The sequence below is a fragment of the Bos grunniens genome, chromosome 13, assembly GCF_055505025.1.
Source record: "Bos grunniens cultivar Pamir isolate PY7600 chromosome 13, Bosgru_T2T1.0, whole genome shotgun sequence".
NCBI lineage: Eukaryota > Metazoa > Chordata > Mammalia > Artiodactyla > Bovidae > Bos > Bos grunniens.
The window spans coordinates 63590376-63606330 of record NC_141177.1 but is presented as its reverse complement, the minus strand read 5'-3'; the positions used below and the strand labels follow the sequence as shown (position 1 = coordinate 63606330).

General features: G+C 41.1%; 1 protein-coding gene across 15 annotated transcripts in view; it reads left to right on the top strand.

Annotated features, from left to right (window-relative positions):
- The window catches only part of ITGB1 (integrin subunit beta 1), a 91738-nt gene that overhangs the window by 50707 nt on the left and 25076 nt on the right, over positions 1–15955 (top strand). For 11 of the 15 annotated variants that reach the window (XM_086334584.1, XM_086334581.1, XM_086334574.1 and 8 more), the window contains one exon: positions 14664–14730. In XM_086334584.1, the coding sequence (XP_086190710.1) occupies positions 14664–14730 (67 nt within the window). Of the gene's footprint in view, positions 1–11685; positions 11762–13205; positions 14371–14663; positions 14731–15955 lie in introns of those variants that run through there. The other 4 variants (XM_086334585.1, XM_086334577.1, XM_086334583.1 and 1 more) reach the window with 3 other exon arrangements.

The window sequence follows — 15955 nt, the reverse complement described above, 5'->3', positions numbered from 1 at the left end:
CTCTGGAGGGTTAGGATCTGTCTGGTTGTCAGTGGAATCCTAGATTATATTGTGCAAATCTGTATCTTTTTTTTACCTATATTCTGACCGGTCATATGTTGTGGAGTTTTGTCCTTGTATGATATTATAGCAGAGGTGGGAGTCTTGGGGTCCAGAGGGTGGGCTGATAGGGGTAAGAGTCCAGAGGAGTACCTTATTCTTCAGAACCCTGAAATGATAGCAGTATCTATAGCTGTAGAAAACTGAGAAAATTATATATCTAGGTTACAGGAGTTGCAGTGCAGAAAACCTTCAGAACCTTAGCAGTCTTAGAATTTTCAATAGATAAGTGAAAAGGTGGTATATCTTGTTCTGTAGCTGCATGCAAAAGGAGCCAAGCTATATTTGCAGGTTTCTCATCTTTAAATGTGACTAATTGTGAGACTTTTGCAGAGTTAAGTTTTATTTATAAAATAATACAGAAGCCAGGTACTTTTAAGCTTTAGTTTTGGTTTGTGGCTTTCGAAGATGAGGTTAACTATATTTAGCAATATGCTAAAGCATACGTACATCATCTGATCAAGAAATGTGTGTAAGTGACAGACTGTTTCAAATATACATAGTGCATGCATGTATAAACCCAGTTATTGGACTTGTCTCATTATACAGTCTCCAAAGTACAGCTTCCTGGACCCCAGGGATGTATAAAATAATTCACTGAATGTAGGAAGAAAATATTAGACTTACTATTTTTTTATAAAGCTTAAATGTATTATGATTTATAATATCTTACCACATTGCTGTAGAGTACATGTATTTTAATTTATAAATACATATTTTGGGGTACACGTATTCTCAAGTTTCTTTTTGTTTTTGTTGTTAAATAGTAAAAGGAGTATTAAAAAGCTTTGGAGATCCTTGGCCTGGGGGACGACCTGGGTGGGACTACAAGAACTACTTATTTTGGAGGGTGGACAGGTCAGACTTGGTGTCTGAGGTAAGAGGAGACAGGAACTGGAGTGGCCTAGGTGTCTGGTTAGGAGGTGGCTTGTCCGAGGTGGGAAGCGTGACCGCAAGGGGGTGCTGTGCGGCTGGCCGCCTGGAGGCAGGGGAATGCTGGACTCCTGCTGAGATGCCTGGAGTGTAGCTGACTGTGCAGACTGCTCGCTCACAACCGGCAGTCTGGTTGGGAGCCTACGATTTGGGAATTCTTAGTCTGTATAGGCTGACGCTCTGGGCTGCAGATGAAAATACTGGAGAGCGTGTAGAGTGAAAAGGTGCCGCCGAGGGGCCCTGGGAACACTTTCCCAGTCAAAGGCTGGGTGGAGGAAAAGGAATCTAGAAAAACCATTTCCCTCCTCAGTTTGTTTGAATTTCTGGTTCCTTCCTGTGGTAGCTTAGTGGGGGACTTGGATATGTTCAGGCTTTTCCTTTGATGAGCTTGTTTAAGGTGAAGAGAGAAGCATCTTTAGAGAAGCAGTTGACGAAGCAGAGACTTCTTGATTGGGAAACCTGGGTTTTGGGCAAGCTCGTTCTGAGCTCTGGGACGTTTGTTGGAACACCTCACTTGGAAAGGGCTCTGGTTTCTGTATCTACATAGTAGAGTGGTCTCTTGGTTTCTCCTTTCTATTGCCCTGTGAGCTGAAGGCCAGCTGCTGTGTGACCTGACTCTACAGAGGACAGGTCTTCCCTCTCCCATGAGCAGCCTTTATTTTGTGCCCTCACCCCAGAGGGCATGTGGTGTGCTGAGTCATGGCTTTGAGAAAGCCTGCAAGTGCTGGCCAGGCGAGTCTAGTGCTCTTAGTTCTCTGTCAGGATGGAGCTCTGTTGTCAGTAACCATTTAATCCGTTAGTGTGCTAAGTGCCACTTCCCTGAGCAGTGTGGTGCTTACTGGGTGTAGGGCAAGAGGCTGGCCTGCACCTTGCAGCTGAGGATACTGTCTAGTTGGGATGCCTTGTTTTCAATTTAGGGAAATGTAGCAGACACCACAGGGTGTTTACACAGTCCCCTGTACCAGGTGATTCTAATAGATTTTGAGAAAAAGATCAGCTTTGGCTTAACTGGTTTTGGAGGGCCGTGAGGAGCTTGTAATGGTCTGACCAAAGAGACGAATATAAATGATGACATGGTCAAAGGACAGTATAGTTAGAAGGTAGAATACTGTCTAATCTAGCAAATAAATATTTTTTGATTACTTTGATATATAATCATACATATATAAATATATATGCCTTTATATAATACATATAAATAAAATGAAGGATATTTTAAATGAAGGCCTGGACTCTTGCCCTCCAACTCTAGTCTGGTGTAGTTCACAGACATAAATACAACTGGTTGTAATAGAAATTTGAATTAAACAACACTGCGTTACTGAGCATCACCGAAGGGTTGTCATTTGCTGTGCCAGACTTTATCAAGACTATATTTTGGGACACAAAAAAGTAGTAGTTAATGCTACTTATGGTGGTTAAAAAAATTGAAACATTTTTTGAAATTTTGGTGAAAATTTTTTTCAAATTTTTTGAAATAATTCTTATGGTGGTTGAAAAAATTAAGAATGATGAGGAAAAGTATTTAGATGAATGGAGGTCACATTTCCGTGTATAAATGTTATTGAATGAATACATAGGTAACTTAAGCTTTCATAGTCTTTGTAAAATTAAGAATAGTAATTTATTAGCTCTCCAGTATTTTACAGTTTATTATTTATTTCAGATTGTAATTTCTTTCCTTCCCCAAAGGTGTAGTGGTGGGTCATATTTGATTATTGGAGGTGGAGATTGTAGTTTTAAAAGTTGCATTTAGTATTATATTATTTTAGGAAAACACAACAGAAACAGTAAGGAGCGGACTTGTGCTTACTAAAGCAGTATGGCTTAAAAAGATTGAGAACCATTTATTAAGTAGTCACTCAGGTTCTAATGCTTAGGAGTCAGTGAATGAGTTGAAGAGCAAGAAGAAAATTCAGTAATCAAGTAAGCTGTGATTTATAGGTCCCTATAAAGATATTTGTTTTATATTCATGATCATATTTTATCCTTTTAACAGTTCTAAGGTAGATATTATTCCCAGCTTAGTGCTAAGTGAGAAATTGAGTTTTACCTATATTTAGGTAAAATTTTTTACCTATATTTACTATATATATATTTAGAATATATTCAGCACTGTGTTTGTTTCAATCTAATACAGGGCAGAGGAGAGAGATGACAAAGCATATGGTCAAAATTTATTAAAGTTTTGACCAAGTAAGAATTTTGGAATGACTTACCTAAAAAGTAGATAAAATTATCCAAGGGAGCATAACTTACAGTTCTCCTCGACTGAAATTACATGGAACATATATTACTCTCAAGTGCTTGTCGATCCCATTAGTTAGGTTGGTAAACTTGTTTTTGCTAGTTCTTTGTAAACTTGCCCCAAAGTAAATTCTTCAACCAAAGCAGCTGCTCACTTACTCTTTTCCCTTCACAGAGAAAAGCAAAATCTATAGACATAGCCAAGTCTAAAGAAGGAACAGCTCGCTAGGCTAGTTTGAAATATAGCAATTGCTGGGTAATGTCTTTTGAGTGGAAGGAGGACCTGGGAAGAGTTAAGTTCAGGCAACTTTTCATGCTCATTTTGGGTCAGCCCTTAATATTATGTCTTAATAGATTTATTTAGAGTGTTAAACTTTTGCTTGTTTGTTTATTTGAGTGCACCAGGTCTTAGATGCTGTATGTGGCATCCTCAATCTTAGTTGCAGCATGCGGGGTCTTCAGCTGCTGCCAGTACCAGGGGTGGAACCCAGGCTCCCTGCATTGGAAGAGTGGAGTCTTAGCCACTGGGCCACCAGGGAAATCCCTTGCTCATATTTTAAGTCTTGTCCTTTTGCTTATTTTATGAGCTTTGAACTTACTTTATGCCCCTTCACCATTTTTTGGAATTTAATGCTTAATCTTTTTTTTTGGTCCTCATGTAAAGGCTATAACCTTTTTGGTGGGGGAGGTGGTGGTGGTGATATACCAGCTATCTATTTACTGGGTCACTGTTGGCTATAACGTCATGCTTCTTATTGCCTTGAATTATTTTGAATTCTGTGTGCTCAAGCCTGCTCTTCCTGTTGTGTTGATTCTGTTCCTGTGTGTTTTGAGTTCTGCAGAGGATTTCAACTTAAATTTCCTCCCGTACACTTTCCCTCTAGTTTTGTGGTCTTACTGTGTTTGATTGCTGTAAAATCTATTTGAGATTTTCTTAATTCCTTGAAGAGCATGAGTTCATTCTCCTTTTTTTTTTTTTTCAGAGAAGATTCTTAATTTTCTCTTTTTGTGCTGTAGAAATTTTTCGTAGTTCAGTTCCATGTCCTGACTTCCCCCTACTTCCATCTTTATCGTTGAAAGTATTTCCCGAGACACAGTGCGTCCATTCTTTATCTTGCCCTTGCACCACAGGAGTGGGTGCTGATGATTAATATTCCACTTTATCATTTTCGTGGGGGTCGGGTAGACACAGTAGGTTAGTTGCTCAGTCGTGTCTGACTCTTTTGCAGCCCCATGGACCATAGCCCACCAGTCTCCTCTGTCCTTGGGATTTCCCAGGCAATAATACTGGAGCGGGATGCCATTCCCTTCTTGGACGGATCTTTCTGACCCCTGGTTCAAACCTACCTCTCCATCATTGCAGGCAGATTCTTTACTGCTGAGCCACCAGAGAAGCCCCAGAATAGACACAGTTTGTTCTGTTATTCTGTAATTTTCTTTAAGTATTGGCCCTGTTTCAGGTTTCCAGTTGTTTTTTAAGCCTGTAGTTTTGGAGTAGTCAAACCTTTGTTGTTGGGACTCAACTCAGGCTGATAACCACCTTTGGGTAAGAAGGGGTTGGGACTCATAAAAAGCCTTTTTTCTTCTGGGTGGGAGTTTTGAATTTTAGAAAGTTTTCTTTCTAAATAACTTCAGAATACGATCTATCCTCCACAGTGGGTGGACACAGACTTCAAAGGAAAGTTGCCTGTTTGCCTTGGAGTACTCAACCTCCTTTCTTTCCTGGTCCCTCTTTTTTTTTCCCTCTTTCATCCTTTCTGCTAAGTTTTGTTAATCATTCATTGTAGCTTATTATTTATTTGGGCCATAGACACTTCCAGGATCACTACCACGCACCTCTTCCTGCCAGAGAGGGGGAAAATGTTGAGTTTTACTTGTTCTTCTCACAAGGGGAAAGGTGCTCTTGGTTTTGGTGAATTCATCCCCAGCTCTCACCCTCGAGTCTGATGGTGTGAAGCAGAACAGGCTCCTGTATGTTCTCCTGTCTGTTGCTCTGCGTGGGGAGAAGCAGGGTGAACTGCATGGTAGGAAAGCCTGAGGCTTTCCTCTTGGCTCTGTGTTCCTTTTCTGGATTGTGTTGATTTGTAAATATTAATGGGTTATTGGACTTTTTTTTTTTTTTTCCTTTTAAACACAGATACAGAAAATAGCGATGGTGGTACAGACTTGGGATGAATCTAACCTTATTCTGTTTTCAGGAGAGGCTTATAATATACCTCAATGGAGGTATCTGAATCTTTTCCACCATTAAGGTGAAAAGATTTACAATGTTAGGATATAAAAGAAGGAAGCTTTCTTATTGGAAACCTACTTCTGGTGAAAGCTTGGGCTTTCGGCTCATGCCTGGGTTCATGTCCCAGCTTTGTCAGTTATATGTCTTGTACACGGTAGATGTGCAGTGAATATTTGACTTGGAAATCCAAGTTGTACTGAATAAAAATGTGCTCTTTGTGCAAAGATTTTATAGGAAGAAATCTTTTGTGGATGACTTCTTTTTGTACTGTGTCCTTTGGGGCATAGATGGCCTCTGAGCACCCAATTTTAAAACTTAAATGTAACTCTCCATTTTTTAAAATTTTTCTCTAAAGCATAATTGTTTAATTTCTATAAAGTACATATAAAATTTCTAAAGATCTCATCTGTAAATGTAAAAAGAAATACCAAATGAGTTATTTGTCACATTGTTAAGAACATTAATAGATACTTAGTATGTATTTAAAAGTTTGACTAGCTCATAAAACCACATTTAACCTTGATAAATAAAGATGAGTTTACAGTGGAGATTAATTATGTACAGTTTCTGACAAGGGAACACTTGCATGTTTCTAACTATCAAAATGATGTTTTGGAGCTATTTGAGGTAATTTATTGTTCAGAGGATGAATTATGACCCTTTGTGTGTGTGCTAAGTTGCTTCTGTCGTGTCCGACTCTATGCGACCCCATGGACTGTAACCCTCCAGGCTCCTCTGTCCATGGGATTCTCCAGGCAAGAATACTGGAGTGGGTTGCCATGCCCACTTCCAGGGGATCTTCCTGACCCAGGGATCGAACCTGCATCTCTTGCATTGCGGTTGGATTCTTTACCATTGAGCCATCGGGGAAGCCCTTATGACCCTTTAGTTAAAATTAAATGTAGTAAGAAAAGATACTTGGATGAAATGCTTTTGTAGGATGAGACCATAACCTGTCAGTATACTCATGAAATTTGACAATTAAAATAACTTCTGTTGGCCTCCAGTCATTTTGAAGGACTAAGAAATAAACTCAAAGAACATTTTAAATCCTTTCCATTTCTGTTCTCTGAGTCAGTTCTAACAGTAGAAGGGTGTTCTTTTATTTTTAAAATAGTGACTGAGTATACCTTCAAAATATTGTAGTTTAGTGGAGCACAGACTCAGGTCACAGCTTCAGAATTCAGATGGTCTGGTTTCAGTTCTACCTGTGACTTTGGAGAAGTATTTGTGGTTTGGCTTCCTCCTATATGAAACAAAGATAATATTGTTCCCAACCTCATGGAGTTGCTTAGAAGAGATAGCTGTTATTATTTTTATTAGTTATTGTCATTTTTATAGTCATTTGCATGTGTTAGAATAAAAGTAAAAATAAAACTTTTTGTTACAAATTACCATAAATCATCAAAACTCAGTTATCGTATCACTCTTGGGTGTGCCTGGTTGAGCCTTGTCTGCCTTCTAAGTGAACACATCACCCTTGTGTTTTATAGTTCTCAGTGGGCAGCAGTCTCTGAATGAACCAGACTGGTACACAGCCTCCTGGTCTAAGTTTCTGCTACAAGATGTCTTTTCAGGGCAGTTTCCTTCCTCCTCTTAGCCTCTCCTAGATTTGCTTCCCCATATAGAAGGAGAAACCTGAAGTCATTCTTCCTTATTTCTATTTTAATTAGGTATGTTACTCTCCACTTTGATCTTTTTTTAAGGTGATTTGTGATACTAACATTCAAAAATATCTGTGCTGTATTTAATGTGGTAGTAAAAAGCATTAAAGTTTTGATGCTTTTATTATTTTACATACAAATTGTTAGAAATATGATTGTTAGAAAGTAGAATAATCCTACTTAAATGTAGAACCTAAAATAATTATCAAATTTACTTAGCATAATAATTAGTATCTAATTAATAATTAGCACCTGATTAAGGCTTCTTGTATTTTATTTTATTTATTTTTTTACAGTATAGGACTTCCTGGTGGCTCAGTTGGTAAAGAATCCGCCTGCAATGCAGGAGACCCTGGGTGGGAAAGATCCCTTGGAGAAGGGAATGACAACCCACTCCAGTATTCTAGGCTGGGAAATCTCATGGCCAGAGGAGCCTGGCGGGCTACAGACTATGGGGTCACAAGAACTGGACAGAACTTAGCGACTAAACCACCATCACCATATACAGTATCAGGTTTTGATATCATATCGAAGTAATGTGTTTATTTCTATAAAAAGTCAACATTAATCTGTTGTTTGCAGTTGTGTTTTTTTTCTAACCCTTTATCTTTTCTTCCATATCTTGTGTTTCACCTAACATGGATCAATTCAGAGTTTTTGGTTAATTAGGATCGAAAAAAAAGAAAAACCCAAACATTCAAACATAGTTACTTCTTTATTGAATCAAGTTGTTGCTGAGCTCCAGCTGTAACGTATAGTAATAATGATAACAAGTACCATCTAGGTATTGCTTGCAATGTGCCAGATGCTGTTTTCAATATTTTATATTTACAACTCATGTAAACTTCACATATCCTCCATAACGTAGAAACTGTAGTGTCCATTTTAAAGATGAGGAAACCAAGGCACAGATTAAATAACTTGCCAGTGTCACCTGCTTAGTTGGGGGTTGATTAGAGGTTTGAGTCCAGGCACCTGACCCCACAGCCCACACTCTGAGCTCCGCCTTAGCAGATGGTGTGATCACTGCACTCTGCAGGGCTTTGTTTACTTTTCTCTGGATACCTCAGAATATCTGCAGTTATCTTTAGACTCTGTGTACTGGGCTAGGTACAGAGGACACAGAACTGATTTCTAGAAGATGACAGTTCATAAGGCAGGTCAGTCATACACATCTGCAGTAGATGGGAAAGAGCTTCATACGTCTTAATTACTGAATCTTTTAAACAGAAGTTGTGTTTGTTTTAATATATGTATGTGTGCCTATATGCGACTCTCCTGGCTTAAATCCCCTCCCCAGTTCTTGCCATCATTGAGATCTCCAGAGTTAATGCAAGTGACGCTTCTCACACTCTGTTCTAGCCGTTTTCTTGCTCTTTTAACGCCAGGGGCTTTGAGCGCTGGACTAGAAACCTCTGTCCTCCTCACTTCCTCGGGCCTCCTCTGGTTCCCGTCGCTGCCTCTCGGAGCAGTTCTCTGACTCACTCTGGCTGACTGCATCTAGCCTTACGTGCCTCTGTCTTTTCAACCCTGGGGCATCTCCAGCCAGCCCTCTTGTCTGTCCGTGGGGAGAGAAACTAGCAGCAGCCTTCTGGTGGGGTGTACTGTTGTTCTTGGAAGCCCCTTGGGGCAGACTTTTCCCTGTGGGGACTAGAACTGAGGCACGTCTTCCCAGTGACCATTCTTTGGACACACTTTCCACAGTTGTCCCTCAGTATCCGAGGGGGATTGGTTCCAGGACACTCCTCCTCCCCAAGCAAATCCACAGATGCTCAAGTCTCTTTGAGAGGGTGTAGCTCTTGAGTGTAACCTAGGCACATCCTCATGTACACTTTGTCACCTCCAGATGATGCCTGCTGCTGCTGCTAAGTCTCTTCAGTCGTGTCCGACTCTGTGCGACCCTGTAGACGGCAAACCACTAGGCTCCTCTGTCCCTGGGATTCTCCAGGCAAGAGTACTGGAGTGGGTTGCCATTTCTTTCTCCAATGCATGAAAGTGAAAAGTGAAAGTGAAGTCGCTCAGTCGTGTCCGACTCTTAGCGACCCCATGGACTGCAGCCCACCAGGCTCCTCTGTCCATGGGATTTTCCAGGCAACGTAAATACTATGCAGAGTTGCCTGTGCAGGGCACATTCAGGTTTTGCTTTGTGGAACTCTGCAATTAAAAAAATTTATTTCCATCTGTTGTTGGTTGAATCTGCTGATGGAATCCATGGATTCAGGGGTGAACTGTATACACTTCTCAAGACTTCTCTGGAAGGCCAAGTCCCTGGGCACCCCTGTGGTGGCTAAAGTGCCCTGGCCTTTTCTCTTCTTGGTTTGCATCTTCAGCACCTCTCATTCCCCGTCACCCTGTGAGTGAGCTGCTTGCACACCTGCTCTCGTCTCAGACTCTGCTCTGGGAATGGACCCCAGCCAACCCAGTTCCCGTTAGCTGTCTTCTCAGCTCAACCTTTTATCCAAGACTGCCCACCCCTGAAATGTTACACCTGGCTCCTTAGCCCTTTCTCTCACCTGCACCCTGATGCCTAGGCCCTTGACTGTGGCCTTCTCTCTGTGTGTGTGTTTTCTCAGCACTGCCCCTTCCTCCTCCTGCACTTGATCTGTAAACAGTGGCATTAATTCCACAGTTTCAGATTGGAGTCTAAGGACCCATGGGAGGTTGTCTCAGTATTTGACTGTTTCTACAAGAATTTCTAAAAACTTTGGGGTTTTGTGCTAATAACTAGAATAATAACCAATAAGTGGATGACCTTATAACTGAGTGTGTATGTAGTATTTCAGTGCCTATGTTTCTGTTGCTTGTATATGTAAATGAATTTTGATTCATGATGTACAAGCACCTAGAGTGTGAGGCATTTTATATCTAGCTGAAAGTTGGCTTGTGTATACTTACGTGGGTTAAAAATTGTAATCCCTAGGGTATCTATACTTTCTTGGGCTTCTAAATAATGTCCAAGAAAAATGACATAAAATTTAACGTATTTTAGCATAAGTTTTTAGCACTGATTTTGTCCCAAGCACTTATAGGTCCTGTCACTGAAGACACAGGAAAGATTGTGTTCTTGGCACTTAGAACCCATCAGGGCAGATTATTACCAGGTAGTTTCAGGTGAGATGAGTGTTAGATGTGCCTTTATAGATCAGGGTGTCCAGTACCTGCTGGGCCTCAGCACTGCTCCATAATCCTGTTGCAGTGTCTTGATTTTCTTCCGTCTGCCAACCTGCTCCTCTTTTCTCCCAGCATCTGTCCTTGCTTCCTGTTTCGGGAAGAAACATAAGCTGTCATGCCTGAACTCGCCCAGCTTCTCACCCGCTGCCCTGACTTAGAGAAAGCTGCCGCACGTCTCCTCAGGGAGGCGGGCCCCTTGTGCTCCATCCCTCTTTACTCCAAGGAGCCTGGATCTGGCACTCTTTCCCTTCTTCCCTTACGCCTGCCTTCAGCTCTCCTCTCTGCTTAAGTATTCTTCAGTCTCATCCATCTTCAGAATTTCATAGCTGCCCACAACTCTTGGGTTTGTATCTCTAGCCCTGAAATCCTGAAAGCCAGAGCCGTAGATCTTAACTTCCCACTTAATATCTTTCCTCGGTTTCACACCGGCATTTCACAGTCATAGTTCTAAATCAAAATCAGTATTTTCTCCCCTAACTCCCATCTTTCTCTGTCTTCCTTATTTGAAAGTGATGATCCTTTCTCTAACCATTCCTTACCTAAGCAGCCTCAGATCCCCCCAAGCACCTCTTTGTCCGTTGTTACTCTGGAGCCTGGGCAATACATTCTGTAACTGTCCAGCAGCTCGTGTCTTGCCATTCATCCTCTACCCCACTGGTTTTCTGTCACATACATGTTGTCATGTTACTACCCTGTGCCATTTTTCCCAGCTTCCTTGGTACATGTTGCATAGAATCTAAACTCTCAGCATGAATGGCATTTAAGACTCTCTGCAACCTGACTGTAACCTCCTGCCTTGTTGGCCTCGGTCTCTGTTATTTCTAGCTTATAATTTGTCTTAAGTACTTTAAGGTTTTTTTTTTTTTTTTTTTAGCTCTATGACATTTTAAGATTGTAACATAATGTAATTTATTCTTATTGTAGAAAATTATGGGGATAAAATAATCACTCACCCCACTGACCAGATTTAACTACAAGTAATGCTTAAATACATTTTTTCTGTAAAGTTAGACCAAGTCCATTCCAGTTTGCGGGGAGAGAGAGAGAAGTCACCCAAACATGTATGTTTAGTAATGAGATTGGAAAGAAGTTACTACAGTTCTTCTCATGACTCTGGCCTGGGATGCTTCTCTGCAGGGCCTGCTGTGGTTTCCTGGGTGCTGCGGTTCTAGCCCCAGGAAGCCTCTGAGCTTGTCCTGGCAGGTTCTGGTATCCTCGGGGCACTTCGTGCTTCTCTTCCGTATAGAAACCGTCACGTCACATTATAGTTATTGGTATTTTTTGTCTTTAAACTGAAAATTCCTTGAGACAGCAATCTTTGTATCTCCTGTAGGGCACAGAACCTGGCAGAATTTTCCAAGGAAGCTCTTCCAGGAGGAGGGGAGGAGCCAATAGAGCATGTTAAGGAAGAACGGTGAGGTGTAGGCAGTGATGCTGTGTGCATTCTGTGCATGGTAAACTGATGTGTGTCTCCAGGAGGCAGACACCACTTACACAGGTGGAGGAGGAGCTAGAGACCCGGGGTCACGGCTCTTTCTAGACCTTTGCTCATGAAGAGGAGGAGAGTCAGGGTTAGGACAGGACCTAAAGGCATCTCTTACTGGGGCCCCCTCCTTGGGAGCTGTTCACTCCTCAGGGCGCCTTTCTCAGCCTGAGAGGCAGCGAGGAGACGGGTAGGTAGTCACCGGCCCTACCTCCAGAGATGGGGGTTTTCAGGCCCGGGGTGCTCCCCGGATCGCACGCTGGCCAGTGTTGCCTCGGGGCATCTGAATGTCTCGGGAGCTGTGGCCGTCCTGCCCCGCCTCCCGCGCCCCGCCGCCTCTTCACCACCCCTCTTCTCAGCGCCTCTCCTCACTGCTCTGTCCTCTTGACCACCCCTCTTCTCAGCGCCTCTCCTCACTGCTCTGTCCTCTTCACCATCCTCTTCTCAGCGCCTCTCCTCACTGCTCTGTCCCTGCCTTGTGGCCCTTGTGGCTTTCCTTATCCCTGTTGGCTGCCGTCTTCCGTCCCCTGTGGCTGTTCCCTTTCCTGGGCAGAAAGCCTGGCCTTTGCAGGCCTGGCGGCTGCCCTGCTACAAATGCCACTAGTCTCGAGCTGCCCTCCACCCTGCCGCTCTTGCCTCCCTGCAGCCCTTGTGCTGTCTGCTTCTGGGGTCAGAGCTCTTCAGAGGCAAGAGGGCTTCACAAGTCTGGTCTTTAGCGTGTCAAGGTTTATAGAGGAAAAGACAGCGGCATTAAAGTAGTATTTTAAAGCCATAAACCTAAGCATGTCAGGAAATATTTTTTGCTACCTGGTAACTTTATCTGAGTGGTCTTCTAGGAGTTGTATGACGTTTTAAAGGTTTTCCAAGGTAGTCTCCTGGTCCTGAAAGTGATCCGAGTTGAATTCTGAAGACCATGGATCAGATCCATATATGGACCAGATTTTTGTTCTGTTCCCTTTGTGTGGAAACCGCTCAGAGGCTCCATTCATCACAGTCAGGCATTTCTTCGGGTGTCTTACTGTCCAGGGCCTTTTAGTCATAACTTTGGAATTGATAACAGTATTTGAACTGCTCAGAATCATAGTCTGTGTGGATTTATTACACATTGAACCTTTTAGTCAGGCCTTAAAAGGTGAACTGTCAGTGACCCTCTGCTTCATTTGGGCTTCTGGATGCGTAAGCAAAACGGGGGCATAACAGAACTGGCTGTTCTGAGCTTGGTTGCAAAGTGGGTAACTGTGCGAGTTACTCACACTGCTTTTCTCTGGAAAACCAGAAAATGCAAGCAGCATTTGGCAGTAGAGGAAACCCAAGGATCCCAGAGTAGAACTTTTAAGCGTTTTTCTGGAGCTGTGGTGTTGTATCCTGAAAATGAGGGATTTTAAAGGAATTTTTTTTTCCCTTATTAAAAGAAATTTACCAAGAAAGAAAAAAATTCCACACAGTTACCCTACCATATTGTTTTTAGTAAGAAAGTGAAATGAAGAATATACTAGAACAATTTAAAAACAAATGAACCCATTGTCTTTATATTATGCTTATAATGCTGTCATCTCCAGGACTCTGGTTACTTTATATGTTTATATACTGTTTATTTTTACATACCTGTCATCTTAAATGTGTTCTTTGCATCCAAAAATTATTCTGTAAACCTTGTGATGTTGCTGCATTCTATTCTTTTGACTCCAGTAGTCCATGAAGGCGGTTCAGTTAGCCCTTTGCTCTTCGTGGATCTTGGGTAGAGGACACTGGCATTTTTGACTGTTATAAACATGATGGAGTTCTGTACTGAAAGTGTTGTGCATGTATCACCTTTGATACTTTAAATTATTTCCTTTGGATGAGTTTCTAGTAGTTAGTTTACTAAGCCAGAGGGCAGAAACATTTTTAATGGGTTTTGATATAGATTGTTAAATTATTTCCCCCAAATTATATCAACTTACAGAGCCATCTCTGGTTTCTCTTACCCACCTGCAATAAATCATTAAGTTTTGTTGGGTTAAAAAAAACCTTTTTTTTTTTTACCTGCTAGTTCACCTTATATTGCTTTATATTTCTTTGATAAGTAGTAAAGCTAATCTTTGTTCGAGGGCGTGTTATATTTGCTTTGGGGTTTTTTGCGTTCTTGTGGAAGGGGCAGATGTTATTAGAGTGCAGTCCAAGAGCAGTGACTAGTTAGAGTTAGTGACCTATGACTTTAGCTGTCTTTGTCCAACTCTGGTAAGATGTAGATTAAGGTGAAAAACTTTAATTCGTATATTTATAGATCTAGAAACGGTAGGCAACTGAACTGAATATTTTACAAATTTCATGCATAGAAGTTGATTTTCTTGAAAAGGAAATAGTTACAGGACATCAGACACAAAAACTGAATTGGAGGCTTGTGCAAGATGTTGGTCTTACCCTTGCAAGAAAACGATTGAAACGTTGTAAGCAAGCCGGTGACGTGACCAGGATTCTGGCAGGCTTACTCACAATTCAGTGTTGAGATAACTGAGGCATTGGGATATGCCTGATTGGCCACCTCGGAGTCACAGGAGGTAAAGATTCCACGGGACAGAGATTTAATACATAGCTTTTAGGTGTGAGAATGCTTGACATTTTTTTCCTGAGTACTGTTAATTAAATATTAAACTACATTTGATTTGGAGAAAAGCAAGAGTGGATTCTGGGAACCTGGGGGGAGAGGAAGAGGGTGAGTATGGAGAAGGGTTGGGGAAGAAGATGTATTATGTTTATAAATCAGAAAATCAGGTGAGTGGGAATGATTATGCTTCATATGTTAACCCTTTTTTTTTTTTTTAAATATAACATTGTACGTTTTCTATTTCAGATGAATTTACAACTGATTTTCTGGATCGGATTGATCAGTTCAGTTTGCTGTGTGTTTGGCCAAGCAGGTAAAAAAAAAGTTGCCTACTTGTCTGTTCAATATCTTGTATCGCTTTTTGACCACTTTAGATTCCTGGGAAAACCTAAATCGCGCGGTCCTGCTCCTTCAGAAGGCCTCGCAGCAGCCCACCTCTCAGAGTCGAGGGCGGGCGCCTTCGGTGCCTGCAAGGTCCTTTGTCAGGTTCCCCACCCACCACCCAGAGAGACAGCAGGAATAGAAGGCACTACATAGAGACCTTTGGGGGATATAATAGAGTGTGTAAGTGAACACAGAGAAAGCAAAGGCGTGTTACATCTTAGGAGGAAATAAAGTAAATGTGTAGAAGAACAGATTATGAACTATCCACTATTGTCTGAAAAAATGAAAGGAGGAACAGTTGGAAAGATGTTCTTGCTGTTTGATCAGAAGTCTTGCAAAATGTTGGTGTTGTATAGAAGAGGAAGTAAGAAATAAAGCTGAAAATGTATTTAATCCTCTTATAAACCATGGTGCACCCAAATCTAGAATAATGGATGTCCAGTTTTTTTGTTCTCCAAATCTCAAAATACACTGCATAGAACAGCTATTTGATACTAGAGATGAAGGAAGTTATTAATAGATTTAAATTACAAAAGACCAACAGTAACATAAAAAACCAAATTATGTCAAAACAGTATCAAAAAATAGCTAAATAAGGGTTTAATTTTGCTCACAAGTGTAGAGATCCAGTAAAAACGGTTAAAAACATGATGATAGAAAACTTTGCAAAAGACAAATAGAAAATTTACAAAATAAATGGCCAGGGAAAGTATGGGGAAAAAAAAAATGGAGCCTTAAATGACCGACAACTGATGTTCTTATTTATACCTGTTAAATGAAAAGAAAATCTTCGCATTAAAAAAGGAAATACGGTGTGTGTACACTGCTTGTGAGGATGTGTGTTTGAATGTTACTGCTGGAGAGAGGTTAAAAGTTAATCCTTTTCACCTCCAGTGTTTCTTTTTTTTAAATTTGTGATAAGGAAATTGAGTTTTACTTACATGATAAGTTAAATTGAGTTTAACTTACATGATAAGTTAAACTTATGTAAAATTTATCTTTCCATGATAAGAATGGTCATCTGTGTGGGTTCATGTATGTGCATGCATGTGTGTATATGTCGGGCTTATGGCCCACATGAACCATGCGATTAAAAATAATAGAAGTTTTCCCATTCTGTAGGCTACATTAATACAGTGGCATATGTAATCTTT